The sequence below is a fragment of the Falco biarmicus genome, chromosome 1, assembly GCF_023638135.1.
Source record: "Falco biarmicus isolate bFalBia1 chromosome 1, bFalBia1.pri, whole genome shotgun sequence".
NCBI lineage: Eukaryota > Metazoa > Chordata > Aves > Falconiformes > Falconidae > Falco > Falco biarmicus.
Window position 1 is genome coordinate 109,699,556 of NC_079288.1, and position 18,877 is coordinate 109,718,432.

At 43.6% G+C, this 18,877-nt stretch overlaps 1 protein-coding gene across 4 annotated transcripts in view; it reads left to right on the forward strand.

The window, feature by feature from the left end:
- AFF1 (ALF transcription elongation factor 1) overlaps positions 1 to 18,877 on the forward strand; it is a 99,008-nt gene that overhangs the window by 22,603 nt on the left and 57,528 nt on the right. For all 4 annotated transcript variants that reach the window (XM_056359948.1, XM_056359956.1, XM_056359968.1 and 1 more), the window contains exons 2-3: positions 11,348 to 11,468; positions 12,014 to 12,928. In XM_056359948.1, coding sequence (XP_056215923.1) covers positions 11,348 to 11,468; positions 12,014 to 12,928 — 1,036 coding nt within the window. The remainder of the gene's footprint in view (positions 1 to 11,347; positions 11,469 to 12,013; positions 12,929 to 18,877) is intronic.

Sequence of the window (18,877 nt, forward strand, 5' to 3'; positions counted from 1 at the left end):
ATGAAAACTCAAAGCATGATGCTGCAGTCACTGTGACGATGGGTGGTGGTTCATGAAGGCTTCTAGGAGTCTTCCTTTCTAAATACCTTATGAACTGGCATGCTGAAGCAGGTTGGGGGCAGGGGGATAGTGCTTAGAAATGGTTTGAGTGTGGGACTACGTGAAAGAAGACAAGTAGAATGGAGTGGGATATAAAAATGTGAATTAGATGCACGATTGCTGTGGCGGCAGCAAAAGGGACGGAGCGGCTGGCCTTTGAAATCTGGTTTTCCTGTGCTTTGACGGTGTATGTTTTCTGTCTGAGCTAAACTTCCAAGCAGACCCAAAGTTTGCATTCTGGTAGAAAGGCTACACCCCATGTGTTTGTTGATAGTGCCAAGGCCTTGTATTTACTTCCAGCAGCCTTTGATCTAGGAAGGCATGATGTAAGTACCTTTGAAGGGTGAATGTCTCTTCTGTTTGTGTGATCATTTCCTCAGACCTTTTTGCAGACAGGTCTTGGGGTGATCGTGGGTGACTCAGGGTCCCCTCCCTGTTAGAGCAGGATCTGCTCAGCAGGGAATGCTGTTTCTCCAAACAGACCGATTCTCAGACAAAGCCAGGATGTAAAACACTCTTAAGAGATCTGGGTATGCATTTCTCAAAGTGCCAGCAGGGCTTTTACCAGATCGGTCTTGGGTCTGAGTGTGCACTGTGGGAGCGCTGCTGGCAGCACTCAGGTCTATGTGAAAATGTTTGCTCAGCTCTGCGACGGGGGAGCGTAACTGTGTTAGTGGCAGACTGAAGTCTCCCATTTTGATAAAAAGAGTGAAGTTCAGAATAACTCGTTCTTCACTGTCACCTCTGCAAAGTAACACCAGTCATTTGGGTGCATGTCTGTCTGCATCCTGAGCAGGCTAATGTTTTCATCCTTGCTGATGAAGCGAGAAGAGACATGGATGGGCCTCTCTTTCCTGCAAAAGCTGGTCATGTGTAAGCTCAGTCCTGTCACAGTTGGATCACCACAACCAAGGCCAGGCTGAATGAGGCTTTGAGCAATCTGGTCTAGTGAAAGATGTCCCTGCCCATGGCAGGGGGAGTGAATCTAGGTGATTTTAAGGTCCCTTCCATCCCAAATGGTTCTATGAACCAAGGCTGCTCGGTGTGCAGCTGCGAGGGTGCTCTTGGGATAGTCCCATAACTGGGTCTCATCCTAGGCTGCACATCTGGAGCTGCTCTATCAGTGCTGCAGCCAAGGCACCAGCAGCTTTGTCTGAACCTTTTTGTGCATACTCAGTTACTGAAATGGCACTCAAGTTGCAGATCTTTACTTACCTACCCAAAAAGACATACATGCCTTCAGGGCTGAAAGGCAGGCAGACCAGTTACTGGGCTTGGGGAAATCCTGAGCTGTGTGCCTGATGAATTAGGCTTTTGTATACAGAGCACCTTGTCTCTTAAGAGGCAAAGCGGTCAGGATTTTTCATCGCACATACCTGGTGATTTAAATTTTTCACATTTCCTCCTTTGCCTGCCACATCCAGATCAAACAAAGCCTTAAATTCATCATGGTTCCAAAGCCTTGGCTGCTCTGCTTGTAATTACACATCACACATCCACACCTTCTTAGAAGTCGTCCTAGTGTATTTGCATTTAGATGGAGAATGACAACTTTTGTGTTCCCCAGCTAACTTATAATTAACACCGTTTTTGACAGCGTTCTATTAACATCAGCATGCATAGGGTGATGTTGAAAGCCTGGCTTTCTTCAGAGGCATCTGAAGCAATCATCATTCTGCAGCATCATGAGTGGAGAGACTGCCTCTTGGTTTGTTCTGGTGCTTTGACTATGGCAACATAGTTCAGGGCTGTTGCTGAAGATGATTAAGGGAAGACTGTATAAGCTGCAGTAATTGTCACATTTTCCTAAATTTTCCGAGTTGTTGCTGTATGTTAAGCGAGGCTGGCCCTCAGCGTGAGCTCCTGTGTTTTGTTGGGAGCATCTTTCTGCTGGCAGGCTGACTGTTTGCGTGCTGCGTTCTGGCCTCGGGGATTTACCGCTTTGGGGAGGGTGTCATTTGTTTGTGATACATATCCATCATGAGGCTTTTCTGCCTCTTGCAATCCAAAGCTTTCTGCTTGTAGGGTAAATGGTGTGTCTGTGGAGACTGAGGAATGGTCAGCTCGGGTGTGAGAGCTCTTCTCGCTGTGGAGGGCAGGAGGAACAGGATGCTCTGCTGCTTAAGGGAGCACTGTAGCTTGGAGCACTCCTGTTGGAAGCATTTTAGGCCGGACGGTGCCATGCTATCAAAAAAAAAAAAAAAGTATCCAGGGCCTGTCTAGTGCAATACTGCTACGGTGGGTTTCATTTACAACTAAATAAAAATTAGATTTTAAACATTTCATTGCATGAGGGAAAATCCAAGTCAGAAGCCGTTCATTTGTTTGCCTTTTTTGAGTAGGCAGAGAAGACATTGTTACCATCAGTAATTGGCATCTTGACACAAATCTTTCTCCTCTTTTGAGCCTTTAGTGGTGTGTAGAGTGTAGGCTGAGAAATACTGCTCCAAATCCTGGGGTGTGTTTTTAAGTGCATAGCCATTTGATGATTTGGAGTTTTTAGGCTCGACTCTGTGTTTGTCATGTTTGCAGAACATCTTGAGAGTTCACAATTCCTGATAAAGTCACTGGGCACTGCAGGGGCTCAGCTCTTCACAGGAAACGTTCAGGCTTATTCCTGGGAACTACTTGATGAAGAAAGGGGCTATTGATGCCAGAAGGAAGCAAAAGCCTTTTAATGGCCGAGTAATGCATATATTTTTTAATTTGGCAACAGCAATAGGAAACAAATGAGAATTTGAACCTGAAGATTACTGTGTAAGAGGCAGAGCGAGAAGATGCTTAATGTTACATAGGTAGAACTGATTTTTTTTTTTTTTTCTGGCAAAAACCAAGTTAGTTTCTGCTTTAGCAAACTGGTGGTTCCCTGCTGCCTGTTACAACATCCCAGCTGTTCTCCACTTCAGTGTTTTGGTGTAACCTAGAGGGCTGTGTATTCAGAACATAGGAAGAAATGTATTCAGCATTGCTTTTTTGAAGGAAAAGCGGTTCATTCATCCTTTTGAAGGAAAGCTTCCAGCCGTACTGGATTTTCTTGGAACTTTATTTTTGTTCAGAAATATTTGCAGGTAGGTTTCTTACCGTCATCATAGAAGTACGGATGGGCTGTGAGGTATTGATCTCTTGCTCGGTGGTTCTAATGCTGGCTGTTGTAGTTAGTAAACAGGGCTGGATAAACTTGAAAAAAAAATGCATTCCAACTCGTATTTCTCCAGTGTAAAGATACGTATTTTTTTGGAAAGCATGTACCAAAGCTGGTTGATGATGATGCAGAAAATAATTGACTAACTGTACCATCTGTTGCGCCTCTACCATATGTTTTCCTCTTTATCATTTGTTTCTGTTCAAACCATGTATGTTCTGTGAAATAGTGTTTGATGTGAAACAGAACTTTAAAATATCCAGCAAGTTACAATTTGATGATATTTCCATAAAGGAAAGGAAGCCAAGGTTAGGGCGAGCCATTTTTGATGCTGTTTGGTATTAAATGTAATGTCATCCTTTCATCTGCTTGCCTTACAGTCACGGTCAGGCAAGCTACTTGGGTGATACAAGCTGAGAGCTGAGCACATCTGGGATGCTCGGTAACTTTCTGTGCCCTGTGTTTATCCATGTTTCTTTTCAAGCTGATGGGCTGATGAATGAAACTGCATTTTTAATCTTTGTAGATGTGATCCTGGCTGTATAAATCGGTGGTGATTCTTCTATGGAGACTTGCAGGGTAGCACAGCTGAAGTGCTGCAGCGAGCCTGTTCCAGTGAATCTGTGTGGTTTCTGTTTAATCTTTTTTTGGGGGTGATGTGTCTTGTGTTGAGATTAAACAAGAATATGTCTCAGTCTTGAGAAATGATCATCAGCAGCTTCTCATGATTTTTTTTTTTTTTTAAGTCCATTTTAATGATAAAACAGCTTCAATAAATCTGTGATTTCCTGCAGTTGTACTGAAAGGAAATGTTCTCTCTGAAGTGTTTCGAAGGAAGAGGTTCTGTGTGTTCAGAGGGAAGTGAGCATCCTCATTCTGTGTTTGCTTTAGCCTTTCTCTACCCTCCCTCACTGCTGTTGAGTTAATTCCTTTTGGGAGCCAGCAACAGATCTTATTACAACTAAAACTAAAGCAGACTTCTATTTTAATTTCATTTTCATTTGGAGAACACACAGGACAGGAGGAGAAGCAGAATTCCTTCTTGCACCATCTATTTTTTGAAAATGCTGTCATGGGCTGGATTGTCACATATCAGCATTTGGAACTCTGTAGTAAGGATTGTCACGTCACTGAGTGTGGCTTCAGATCACGTTGGTATTTTCATGGTTTCTGTTACAGACCCAAGCCTGGATGATGTCATGAGTCAGGGTGTATGCTTGGATGAACTTAGCCCTGTTACTGGAGCCGGTGGGCTGTCTTCTCCAGCTTGTGCTGCTTTGAGCATAGGAGTATTTTACTCTTTCGGTGTGTAGCAAAGCGTGATTGGGTTTTGTTTGTGGGTTTTGGGTGTTTTTTTTGGGGGGGGGGGGGGGCAGGGGGGATTTCTGTGTGTGTTTACTTTTTGTGGAGCATGTTTGAAGATCAAAACTGACCTAACATTTCAGGGTGAGCATTCAGTCTCATCAGACTGTTTGAACATAATGGGGTGTTTGGGTTTTCCTGATGACATGTCAAGTGTAGCCCAGCTGCAGAAAGTGCAACACTGTTTTTAATTCTCAAATTTGGAACTGTTTCCCCTCTGAAGATGGATGTGGTGGGACCATGGAGACCCCCTGCTCCTTGTGCTTGACATGCTAATGCCAAATTTCACAAAGCATTTCCACAACAGTAAGGAAGAGCTTGGAGGTGGTTTTGAGGTTGGTGGTCAGTTTTTTGGTTTTTTTGAGTGCCCATTCTAGGAAAATCTTAATATGAAAGCTCATCTGGAGAGGTACCTGAAGAACTGGAGCTGGGGTTCTCCCTGCAGCTTTGGCCATAGCGAGGTTAGAGCTCTGTCATGCATGGGACGGTTTGCTGGAGACTGGCAGGCGGCTGCGCTGCGCGGGTTTCCTCTGGTGGCGCCTGGCTGGCCATGGAGACCTCCTTCCTCTCCTCTTGGCATGGGGCCACACAGGGACTGAGCTGATGGTGGCTCTCGGATGCTTTCTGCCTGCCTTCCTTAACGCTGACTTTGGGGAAACTGGGCGGCCTTAAGCTCAACAGCATAGCCCAGGTTTTGAAAAGCTTTAAAGAGCATCTCAACAAATACCCCTAAATGGCCAGGACAGACACGATGTCTCCTCAGGTGTTGGGACCAGGGTAGCTACAGGCTTATATTTAAAAAGTGGAAGTTTTAGCAGACAGCAGATGCTTCTGCTCTCAATTAGGAATGCAGTCTAGTGCAATGCAATTTACTTATTTTTAAATAAAAGCCCCGCAGTATGAGACGAGGCAGCGTGCATGGGAAGTGTATGCCTCCATGATAAAATACACGAATTAAAATGAGTTTTAGCTGTTGTCTTGAAGTAGTTTAAGGGCTCGCCTGTAACTTAGAGAAGGGGGGGCTGGTGCTCTCAACTGCATGATCAAGTCATGCAGCCACTCAGTGTTTATTCCCTCATCCTTCTGCTTTTAAAATGTGCTTCTTTCTGCACGCTAAAGTTGGAGGGAGACTGGGAACAAAAATTGGTTGGGTCCGTTGCAGAAAGAGAGGCAGAGGGTGGATGGTGTTCCTGAACAGCCAAGTGGAGGGGGATGATGGCTGGGCTGAAGGGGTGGCCGGCAGCCTGGGCCACTTGCCACTGTGACAGTACAAAGAGGTCTGCAGTGGCAGCAGCGCATGGCTAACCTCGCTGAGCAGTGCCCCGTCATCTCATACGTGTGAGAGCACCCATGCCCGCCTTGCTGTCCGGGAGCAGGCATGTTTGTCATCTTTTCAACCTGCAGGAGCTGGCATTATTACAAAAAGGCAGTGTCCCTTCCCCTCCCCTCCGGCCCTCCTCTCTTCATACACTCTTTAAAAAGAATTTATTGCTGGGAAGAGAGCTTGGGGTCAGTGAAGGTTCAGGGAAAGAAAGAGGCCTTTAGAGGTATTACAGCTGCTGTTTCTGCAGCAAGCAGGGTGTGAGATGTTTAGTGTTGCAATACATGTAGGAAAGATAGCTGCTTCTCGTTGTGTCATTGTTGCAAGAGATACAAGTTACAGTTGTTTAGGGGTTTTCCTTTTGCTTGAATGTAATCAGAATCTCTGAGCAAGATGGCTTGATTGCTCTGAACTTGGATGCTCGCCAGCCTAGAAATAGAAGGATATCCGTAATCCACATGGATGTAGCACAGTGTTTTAGTAGAAAACAATTTGCAGGGTCATAATATGTAGCTTGGGTTAGTTTTTTGGTTTTGTTTTTGGGTTTTTTTGTTTGTTTGGTTGTTTTGTTTTTTGGGTTTTTTTTGGGGGGTGTTAGTGGGTTGGTTTTGGATGTGTGGTTTTTTTTTATTGCTGGTGTTAGTTTTTAAACTACTTGCAAGTTATGGGCTTCTTTTGTTCAAAGTTAAGATTTAATGAGACTTTTGCAGCAAGGCATAATATAAAACAAGAACCCTGGTCAGCCAGTGCTGACAGCAGATTTTTATCCTGGGAGAACAAATAAAAATAGCCCACAAGGTTTCCCCCAGTCCTTCACACATATCACTGATGTTCTGCCTGCTTCCTTTCCAGTGAATTTTGCTCATGTGCACATACATGTTCTGTTTTGTCTTCATTATTAAGACGATGTTATTGTTAAGAGTTTGTGATAAATAGGATGAAATATATGAGTAGCAATATTGTGCTAATGGTTTGATTTATGATTAGAATTTATGAACTCATATTTTTAATATTTGAGGACTGGTGTTTTTGGGGTGTGGTGGGTTTTTGTTTTGAGGCGGTGGGGTTTTTTTGGGTTGTGTTTGGTTTTTTTGGGGGGGTTTGGTTGGGGTGTTTTGTGTTTTTTTTTTTTTTTGTTTAAGTGCAGCAGCTGAACCTTGTGAACTGTTATATAGTGTTCCAAATGATGACTTCCCCTCATTTTACGGGAGGCTTGCTCATGTGTGCCCAAGGTCAGGCCTGTTTTGCATGACTGAAGAATGCACTCTCATTACCCAGCACAAAGTCCGTTGAAACAGCTGAGAATTTTTTTGCCTGTTTCAGTGGGCTTTGGCTCACCCTCCTGCTCTGCAAGTTGAAATAACTGCACAAAACCTCTTGGTCAGAATTTCCGCTTGTTTGTTTCGCAGCAGAGTCTCACTGTGGAGTGATTCAGCCTCTCAGTGCTCTTCCAGCCAGGGAGATACACATGTGGTTATGCAGATATTTGTGGATCATCACTAATGCTTTTCAGCCTGGGTTTACTGCTGATAGTGGCATGCTGGTTTGTATTTTCCTGCAAGAATAGTAATTAGAATAGTTTATGGCTCCAGCCCTTTTTACCTAGCAACAGGAAAAAACCTGTTAATAGTAAGTCCTGTTCTGTATAGGTTTATAAACAAAGGGAGAACATGTGTGATCATGTGAACATGTGGATCCCCATTGAATCCCCACATCAGCCACCTGGCGTGTGGAAATTATACCCAGCTTGGTAACTGGATCCATCTAATACGGTATTGTGTGTATTTTTTGTTGGTTTAAGAAAGTTGCTCTGCGTTATCTCCTTTCTAATAAATGTTACGTGAAGAAGCTGACCAGGGGAGCAAATTTTAGATTATTGTTGGAAACTCAACAAGCAGAGAGTAGTGAGGTCATTACAAGATAGGATGCTTGACTCTGGCAGTGTGTGGAGGTGGTTTGAGTCCTCAGTGCTTTATAGGAATGGCCACTGCTATAATAGTGCACCTGCAGAAATCTGAAGTATTCAAATACTATTGCATGTGCCTTCTTACTAAATAATAATGCAGGTTATAAAGTGGTATGGTATGGTCCAGGAGTGATGTTAAGAGTTTTTGAAAGGTAACTGAGATTGTTAGGGAGGTTGGGAATGGGTCTGTGAGAAGTTACTCTTTTAGTCCTGACAGCATTCCCCAAAAGACTTGTATTCAGCCTCATGGCTTTTATGTCTTTCTCTGTCCTCTCTGAAAGAGGCAAACAGTCTTTTACCTGGGAAGAGAAAATGAGATTGGCTCATTGAAAACAACCTGTTTTAGAAAGAGATGCATTGGCTCTGGCTTTTGTCCTTATGTATTGCTTTCATTTCTTGTTATCTTGGGTTTCAGCAGAGAGCTATGCCAGCTCAACAGCTTGTCTCCGGGAGGCCTGGATCTGACGTGTGCCGCAGCAAGCTGCGAGTTGCAGTAGCAAAATCTATTTTGGGGCAAGCAAGCACTATTTCTCTGTGTGCTGTGTACTCCAGCCAACACCATGAGTAGTTTAATAAGTACTAAGGAGAAAACAAACAAAACCAAGTATGTATATTTAATGCTGCAGTTGTACTAAAAAGTACAGCATAGGTCTGAGTGCTTGCCGTTCATGGTGTGGATCAAGGCAGAAATAGTAACAGGGCAGGCCGAGATTTCAGCAGTGTTGTGCAGACCAAAAGGTGTACATGTATCAAAAGGCACAAAGCGGGAGAAGGAGCTTTGCTCTCTTTAGCGCTGCTGTTGTACTTGTAAAAAATACATCCTCTTTCTGTCTTTTAATTTCCTGGATGTCCTTTTGTCTATCAGATGATGAAAATTATGGCTTAAGAACTGACCAGGGAAAACATGACTAGGAAAACAGCTGATGCTCAAGGAGGAGTTAAAACTAACTTAAAATTGTCCTTTTATACCTTCAGCATCACACTGAGCCTAACAATAATATTCAGAAACATAGTTGGTGGTAGCTTCAAAAGGAAAAAGTCAGGGTGGGTGGGGGAGAGCTGGAGCTGAGCGCCTGGTTGCAGTAAGAGCCTTGATTAGTCCAAACACATTGTAAGTGCTCATTGCAAGAAAGCTGTATATTTTAAGCGAAGAGAGTAACTACAGGGCACAGAGGCTGTGAAATTGCAAGAAGTGAGGACTTGCCACCGAGGGCTGTGGTTTTGTTCCTTTGCCTTCCCCACTGTGTTAGCTTGATGGCTTGTGCAGCCATGGGGGAAATGGACTGGGGACCAGTGGGTGAAGAGGAGCCAATTGATAAAAGTTACATCATTGTCCCTGGGGGGGACGGGGGACGACGACACAAGTTTGTTCTACAGCTGGTGTCAGTACTGACACTGGGTCATGGCATCACAGATTGGGAAAGAGGAGGTTTCAGAGGCGTCCTTTGTGCTAAAAGCCAGCATCGTAGCTGTTAAAAGCATTTTCTGTGGGTTTTTTCATGCTTGGCGTTAAGGGAATTTCTTTGAAGTTCATATAAAGGATATTTGCAGAATCATTTTTAATTTCCTGCAGTGTTTAGGAAATTCAGTAAAAACTTTCCAGATAACTTGAACAGATAAGTTTAAAAAATGCTGTCAACTTGAAATGCATTCACTTAGGCAGAACACTGGCACAGGTTGCCCAGAGCAGCTGTGGGTGCCCCTCCCTGGCAGTGTTCAAGGCCAGGCTGGATGGGGCTTGAAGGTGTCCCTGCCCATGACAGCAGGGTTGGAATTAGGTGATCTTCAAGGTCCCTTCCAACCCAGACTGTTCTGTGATGCTATGATACAGTTTCAAGCAGTAGATGTAGCCAGGATCGCTTCTTGTTTGCTTTATAATTCTTCCCAATCTTTTGTCTTCTGCAGTTGATACCTCCCATAGGTGACTGCACACAGCTTTTCTGGCACATGCAGGGCAACTGACCAACTAACTGATTATAGATATGAAATTGCTCACATGCAAAATGATATCAGATGCACAGAGGAAATGTGTCTGTTGGATATTGTTTGTAACAGAAGGATGGTGTATATTTACTGAATCAGTGATCTGTGATTATTTTATTTCTAAAATTCTTTGCATTGTTTGCAGAAGTGGGATACATAGTGCTTACTGGAAACTTCTGTTTTGCTATGTTTGGAAAGTTTAGCCCTAACAAAGTTGGAAACTACTTAAAATGTGCATAGTCTAACCCCTGAATATGTTTTTCTGTCTCGGTGGCACAACTACATCCTTGCCGCAGTTCTATGTATGGAAATTTGCCATCAGACAGCATCGTTTTCCAGAGTTCACATTGAGACAGGAAACCGCCTCTGCAGTAGTCAGACCTCTTGGTTAACTGTTACGGCAAAGCCAGTCTTCTGACTCTCCTTTAAGGATGGTCAGGCTTTCAGTAGATGATTCTTGGTGTGGTATTTGAGAAATGTCACTGGTGGGGAAGACAAAGCTCTTCCCTTCCAAACTGGGATACTTGAGAATTTCAGCGTACTAAGGAGAGTATATGAATTGCGTGTATGCAGTGGGCTGCAGTAGAGTAGAAATAGGAGAGGAGAGAAAAACCTTCATCCACATAGTATGCCTGGATGCTTTTTTCCCCCAAAGATCCATAAATACTAGAGCAATAGATTCCCTTATTTTGCAGTAGTATTTCACAGAGGAGGTGTAGTTTAAAGGTTCTGGTTTTCCATGAAGTCATCCTGCTGTGCGTGTGTCACGGTTTTATTGTTGTTTTGGTGGGGCTGGTGGAATTGAGCACACACATATGTGGTTGAGGAGGAACAGGGTGATTTGACCTGGTGTCTTCCAAATTTTTGGGACCTTCTCTTTAAACACATTTATGTGATTGCTTTAAATGCAACTACATGGTTTGTCAGGTAAGCAGCTTTCCAAATGTCACTTTAAAGCAGAGAGTAAAGTTTTTAAGCCTGTTGATAAAGTAGGCAAAGTTCAATCTCTGAAAGTGGAAGCACCTTCAAAATGGCTGATATTTTTTTTTTTTCACTCTCAAGTGAAGAGTCAGGGCAGAAATCTGGAGGAGAACAAGAATGGTAGTCTTCACATTGATCATTGCAACTGGATTTGCCAGCTCATGCACTTATCGCCCACATTGACTTGTTATCAATTTGTGTTTCACAATTAAATGGATAGTTTTTCCCTTCCCACCCTTACCGATGCATTGTATCAGAAGTAGAAATCACTCAGAAGGTTGCATGCTGTACCTCATATATTCCATTACTATGCAGTAGGGCAAATACTTGGCATAACTAACTTTTCAGCTATAACCACTCTGTGGATTTCAAAATTACTTTCACACTGGACACATACTGTTGTATGAAAACACATGTTTCTGCACAAAGTAGATGCCTGTTGATAACACTGGTATAAAGTGTTAACCATCCTTTCTTTCTCTCTTTCCTAAAGCTTGTACAACGAGGACAGAAACTTGCAGCGTATTCGAGAGAGAGAGAGGCGGAATCAGGAGGCTCTCCAGGAGAAAGACCAGAGCCCTGAGAAGGCTCCCCTCTTTGCAGAACCCTACAAGGTAATGGTAAAGGGAGGGTGTGGTGGAGGAAAAGGTGGAAGGAGGGTTGGGGTGGAGGAGGAGAGCTGGACCTACGGTGTAGCAGACTGGAACATGATACATGCAAACCCAGCATCTTCCCATCTGCTTAACTTAAATTCATGTATGCGCGTAAAGCTCTGTAGATGGTGCAGGTGCAGTATGGACTTTGGGTTGGGCATATTCATCTGGGGGCCTCTTGTAGTCTGGGATTTTGAAGGAGAGTGCTCAAGAGCAGCTTGGCTGTCTCTTTCTGCAGCTGTGGTTGAAACGAAGTGGTCTGATGTTAATGTTCCTGAAGACTGCAAGCACATCTGCAATCTTGATTCAGAAGGACTAACACTGACTAAAGCAGTCCGATTTGCTTTGGAGAGACTGCATGCAGAATCAAGATGAGCATGTGTGACTTCACCGGTGGTGGTGCCTGGTGATTAAATTAAGACCCTGGAGAATGTCTCTTCTTGAGCTGGATCTCTTGGAGTGGGGGGGTCCATGCTTTTTTAACTTCCACCTCTGTTCTATTCCAGACTAATAAAGGAGATGAGTTGTCAAGCCGAATTCAGAACATGCTGGGCAATTATGAGGAGGTCAAGGACCTCATGAGCCACAACAAATCCCATCAGAAACTCATTGGAGTTCCTAAAAATGTCGCTTCTCTGATCCCACAACAAAAGCCTCATCACCCATACTTCCCTGAAAAGACCAGCCATACATTACCATCTTCATTCCACCGCACAACCCACCATCCACCCATGGGACCTACGGTTGTAGCTCCTCCCGCTTCAAGCCACTCCATTCACTACCAAAAGGCACAATCAAGAACAGACCCAGCTCCAGGTTTGCACGCCAAGAGTCACACCTTATCCAATGGTCAGAGCCAAAGTGAAGAACAGAATCATGGCAGCCAGGGAAGTCATGTGGATTTTCACCACAAGAGAAATGACAGGCATGTGCTTGGTGAAGGTCATGCTAATGAACTGCAGCCTTCCTTTTCGGTGCTTTCTCCATTGCTATCATCTTTGTCTTCTCCAGTGGCGCCCCTGTCACCTCTACATTCCAGCCAGCATATCGATTCCAGGTCACAGAACAGCAGTAAAAGTCATGGGCCGACCTACAGTCAAACAAAATCATTTCAGAACCTAGTGACAGGATCACAAGAGAAGGAAAGTCGGGGCTGCTCAGCGGTTAACCTGACCAGCACCACTCAGCCTTCCTCTCAGACTTTTCCCCCGCCTTTGCCATCAAAAACCAGTGCAATGCAGCAGAAACCGACTGCCTATGTCAGACCAATGGATGGCCAAGATCAGGCACCAGATGAATCGCCAGATCTCAAACCTTTCCAGGAGGAATACCATAGAGAACCCTATGAAGAAGTCTCCGATTTGAAGACAGACGCCAAAGCTAAACTATCCAAATTGGAAATCCCTTCTGAGCCTGTAGAGGTGAGTGCAATTGTTGGGGGGGCTCTGTTGTTGGCAGAGTAAGTTCAGCTGTGAGAGAACAGGTCCTTGAAGGGCAGAGACTACCAGAACTAATGAAGGCTGTGCCTGCGTTACTGTGTTTAGAATGTGTATTTTGAGGATGGCTTTTGCTGACCCAGGCGAGACATCTGTTTGGATGGTGAAAATGCAACACTTGCCATGATTCAATGGTTTTCTCAGTGAGGCTGCAGCAAGTTGTATGGTTAGGGAGACTGCTTCCGTTGCTGCTATTCTTGTTTTGCCTGTAAAGATTGTTGAAAAGGAGAAGGGGGAAATGATAGGCTGTGAAGATGAAGTGGTGATGCACCTGCAGTTCGTACATGTGGAGTGTCAGTGCTCAGTCTGAGTGATGGTGGATAGAAGCCCCGAATCCCCACTGAAAATGGGGACAGCTGACTCTGCAGTGAGTTCTGTGGTCATCTAGTAAGCTGAAGGGTTTGTGGCTTTGTAATAAGTGGCTGTGAATACCACAAGGTACTCTTAACTAAGTTTGCAAGATCTCACTGTAGACCCTCAGGAAGGTATTAATGTGAACAAAAAGCATCCTGTAGATTTCTGCCAGATGGATTTAGCCTAGCTTCCTTGGTAAGCATGAAACCATTCTGTCTTCCACTTCATCAGATGCCTTTTGAGCAAGTTCTGAAGGTTTAAGTATACCTAGTGCAGAGGCGGAATTCTCAGTGACAAGGAAGATCCTAAAAGTTCTGTAAAATTTTGCATTTGTGCAAAGAAGATAGCCTCTTTTTTTGTCCCAGCTATAAGTAAATACAAACAGAACTTGGTCAGTGTGTTTGATCTTAGCAGCAGAAGGCAGCCTGGGCAGCAAGCTTAGGCATACCTTCATTCTAGTCACTCACTTGTCCTTTTCTCTGCCAAGGACTGAGAGGGATGCTGCAGGAGACGTGGGATGGGAAGCTGCAGTCGTTGCAGTGAAGAGGTGACAGTTGGGCCAAAGACCAAAATGTGTTACGTTTATAACCTCTGGTTATTCCTGCTCATCTGAGAATAGCTTCCTAATATGTATTATTTTCTTGAGAGCGAAATCCTAGCTTCTTCATTTGGCTCCCATTTAAAAATGAATAATGTTTGGGGGCTTAGATTTCAATCTTCAGTTAGCAATCTGCAGTTAGATTTCTGTCTTCAACTGCTTTTCTGTCTTTCGTTCTGCTCTTCTGGTCACATTCAGGGATTGCTCTTGTCCAGGTTGAGACATTTCAATTGGTTGCAGCGGGGTTGAGGGCCAGGGTGTTACAGATTAGCGGGTGCAAATCAGAACATAATGCTGTTGCTTTTTTACTGCTTAAGTGGCCCTCTTGACAGAGGGAAGAAAACTTACGAGAATGTGCACCTTTTTTTCTTTTTTATTGTAAGTTCTCCCTGCATCTTGAGTTGGTTAGAGATCATATGCATGGTATGGTAGAGACTGGTGCAGTTGAGCTGGGTTAGATTGGTCAGTTCTACCTTTTGCTTGAGAGAAAAGGGGCAGTGGTCAGAGTGGTTTGGAAGGCTTTTCCTAAGATTTCGGAAAGCATCTCTCACCTGCATTTGGGCCCTGGCGTGAAGTTCAGTAGCTTCACAAGGAGCAGGTGTGTTGTTTAGGAGACTATCAGGAAACTTTAGGGGAAGGGGATAAGGGGATGGCTGGAATGATGATTGCTTCTTAACCAGGCAGTTAAGAAGAGGTTCTTGCCTTTGTAATTATTTTGGTACGGCAAGATTCCTTGTTGTACTCCATCTGTTTTTGCTGATCCCAAGACCACCTGTCTGATTTGTCATGTGTGATGAAGGCGGAAGCCTTGGGTTTCTCAGATGCATGCTGTAGGTTAAGGCAGCTTGAAGCTCACGCTGGTAAAGCAGTGGGAGAGGAGGAGCAGTGTTGTTCGCAAACGCACACTCTTTTCTGTGGTGCCCTTTGAAGCCTGTTGTTTCAGCTTTGCTAAGGGACCAGCACACTGATTCTGCCTGCCTTGCAGCTCAGCTGCCTGTGAGCTCAAAGGGACTTGGTTCCCACGTGCGTTTGGCAGTTTTACCATGCTCATCCTTCAGCACTGAAAATACTGCTCTGCCCTATGGGAGTAGGATCCCACAGTGCTGACCTAACGCAGCTGGGTGAGGGGAGATACCTAGATAGTTTTTGAATTGTATTTTGCGTAGTAAAAAGGGGGAGCGTGGTCTGCTTTTAATGGAAAAGAGTGTTGATCAGCTGCAAGTGGCTGTGGACAATTTCTTGTGAAAAATCACGGGAAACTGGCAAAATTGGTTTAGGAAGTTGTGAAAATACTTTTGTACTGAGAGAGACGCTATTTGCTTCAGAGTTAGGTTTGGCATTGCACATCATACCTCAAAATAGGAAGTGCCCTGCAGTCTGCATTTCGTCGTTTGCTTGACCAGATATTTTACTGCTGGGAGAGAAGTAAAGCAGTGTAGGACCTTATTCTCTGCGTTACTCATTCTTCTTTATCCATTGCCAAAAAGGTAAATGGCATTTCTAGGTTTAAAACTCTCTGCAATTTGTTGGTGTTTTTTTTCTCTGAGGGCATGCTTATTTTTCAGTAATGAGAGTTCCTTGTTCTTTCCCAGTTCTCCATTTCTATTTTCATCTTCTTTTCCCATCCACATACTTTTTATGTCATCTTGCGTATCTCTGGTTTAATACGACTTTAGATGAGGCGGTGTCGGCTATGATGCTGTACGCTGAACGAAACCTCTCACTTTCCATTGAGCATGTGGCTCTGAATCCAAATACCCGTAAAAATGCTGCAACTGCCAGAGCACAAGTAGTATTGCCCATGCTGGTGCAGGAGTGCTGTTAGATATGTGGTAGAGTAAGAACGTAATAAAAAGGGAATTGAAGATAAAGAAATGATTTTGCAAAAACCAAAGCCCTGCTTTAATGATATGCTTAGTCCATTTTGGAGCTGGTGATGAAACCTTTTCTGAATATGCTGAATGATTCTCTTTTGAGAGTATCTTTAGGCTATGACTTAGATTGTTTTCTATACATAGGCATTTTAGATAATGGCTCTGTAAGCTCCCGTGAAAAATCCATGACTTCATTTTCTGCTTGTTTCCTACTTTATCATATTTAGTTACTTCTGTTTGGTTTCAATTATTAACATGTATTTGATGATACAGTCTTTCAGTGCTAAAGCCTGGAGAGTGAAGAGGAGAGACAGTGCACTTGCACACTTGGATATATTCTGGGTGTGCTGGATGTGGGGGTATGAGCAAGGTGATTGGGGAACAGGGCTGGCTGGTTTGCTTTTAGGAAATACCCAGTTGCATGCAGGTGAAAGTTCAACCCAAGAAAGCATCTTGGGAAGGCTAATCAGGGGGTCCTTCAGCTGAAAGGTTGGCCCTCCCCTTTTGTTTTTGGTGAAACAGGAGCTGCAGGGAGGCTCCTGCCCTCCCATGACCCTGACAGTGAATAGGTCTAGACTAGCAGAAACTCTGCTGTTCCTCCCTCATCCTCCCAGCAACTGGGAGCATGGTTTTACAACTTTTATTTAAACTATTCAGCCCCGCTTATACTGAACAGCCACATGCCAAATACAGTTTTTCCTGTGATCTTCCTTGATATCATTTAGGAAAGCCATTTCTTCTACCACATGGGTTTTGACTAATTGAATTTCTAAGGCATGTGTCACCTGCAGCTGTGAATTCATTATTGACAGCTTCTGTTCATGGCAACACTGACAAGCTAAGCCTTCCAGTCTGAATAGACAAGCAGATTCACTGTAGAATGAATTAATCCACAGTGGATAACTGTGAAGTGACTCACTTTGCATTCGCATAAAGAAACTGAACAGCTCTTTCCCAAATAAAAACCTTCATTTTCAAACATCATGCCTGTCTCTTTAAGACATCTTTCCAAATTTATTGTGAGAAGACTTAAAAATATAGCATACATAAATAGACACAAGCATAGATAGATGTATCCCTTCTTTTTAAGTGCCAGGTTTTACCTCTTCCCCTAGCACCTAAACAAAGATGCTTTTAAAGCCATTCTCTCTTTTCATGTCTTTAGGAGAGCTGCAGCACCAACAAGACCCTTGTATTGCCCCCATTGACAAAGACTATGATGTCTTAAAGGGAACTGGCTTGACGGCGGGGCCAAGAAGCAGTGGGGCTGGTGTGAGAGAGAGTGTTTATAAATCTTCAAGCATTATTAAGGGCACAGTGTCTGGGAGAATCTATAGTACTTGATGCTCACTGAAGATTTGCCTTTGTTTTCCTGGCAGTTTCGTAAACGTTAGGGAGTAGCTCCTTTTATCTCATGTAATGAGACCTCATCGGACTCTCCTCTTTCACCTACAAACTGGGAAGCAAATAGGGAAGTAACCAATTAAAGAAACCAAAGCAACAACAACAAACAACAATGAAGGAGCCAGACCTGTGAAGTCTTTCAGGTAGCACTGTATTATCCTTGAAGCACAAAAGTAGGATTGCTATCACTGAGCTCTGTTCACCTCAGTAAATATTTATGAGTGGTCACCAGTTAAAATGCCGTTGTTGCATAGTCTATAGTAGTGATTAAATACCTAGAAAGAAGTTTGGATGACAAAAATAAAAGGTTCATTCTAGAGAAATAATTTTTCACTGACTTTTTTCCATGGCAGCTGAGCTTTTCTACTGGCAGGAGTGGCCAGACAGGTGAACCCTGTGAACTAGAAATAAATATATTGCTTTAATCCTGCATCCTTTAAGAATAAAAATCTTAAAAAAAAAAAATATATATAGCACTGTCATTTGGTCTTACCTAATGAATACAGAGTATTTAATGTTAAGCTACTACTGTTGTCTTTCTACAAACCTTATATTTATTTACTATTTATGGATGAGAAGGGAGATTAGGCTCTTTCCCCCCGCCCTCCCGAGGTAAGAAGGTCTTCTGGGTCTCCTCCAATCACATAACGCACTTCTGACTATAAAGAGAACAACAGAGGAGGATTTCCTTGCTTCACCACAAGCACTGTGTAAAATTGTCTTTTTGTTGGTGTGTGACTGCTAAAGAGGCAGATCAAACACAAATGAAAATTGTTGTTATTAGATTTTTAATGTTTGCTTATGGTCTCTGAAACAAAGAGCACTCTGCAAGAGCTGGAGGTTGAGGGCATGTGGGGAAAGAAGGCAGGTTCAAAAGCCAAAAGGACATCTTGTATTGTTACTTCAGTTTAACCAGACTGATGTTCAAAGTTCAGTTCATGTGTCAGACTGCAGAAGTCATAAATAACAGGTAGTCTTGTTCATCTTCCTCTTTGATGCTTTGAGAAGTACACAGTTCCAGTGTTCAACTATCAACTCTCAGCTGCAAGGCTTTTCAAGTTTGAGATCCTTGGTTGTTCACTTGACTCCCATGTCTGGACTTGGCTTTCATGCAAAATACCAAATAACAGGGGGATTTTTTTTTAATTATTATTCCCTTCCCCTCCCCCCCCGCAAAAAAAAAAAAAAAAAAGGCTGTATAGTGCTGCAGCCAGCCATCATCAGGTCACCAGAAGCATTTGTTCTTGCTGCTTGGAAGCCCTGTCAGAGTACCAGTATGAAGAAGGGAACAGGGATCCTGCATCTGCTAGGAGTGCGGGGTGAGGAGTGGAGGGAAAGGGTGCTGAGAAACAGCATTTCTGAGAGCAGTTGAGTCCTTGTGAGCTTCTCCCCCGCAGGTATGGATTGAGATGGACTTAAGCCGCTTACACCAAACCTGAATTCTCTCCACAGAGTGTCTCCATTACAGAACATTCGTCCAAATTCAGTTGCTAAATCCATCACTTTGCAAGGCAATGGGAGACTGAGAACGAATAGTTAGATGGGGATTTGCAAATCCTGTGGATCTGCAAACATGGCAGAGAGCAAGAGCAGCATAGATAGGGTCAGGCAAGAATTTCCATAAACTGTGTTGCATCTTTCCAG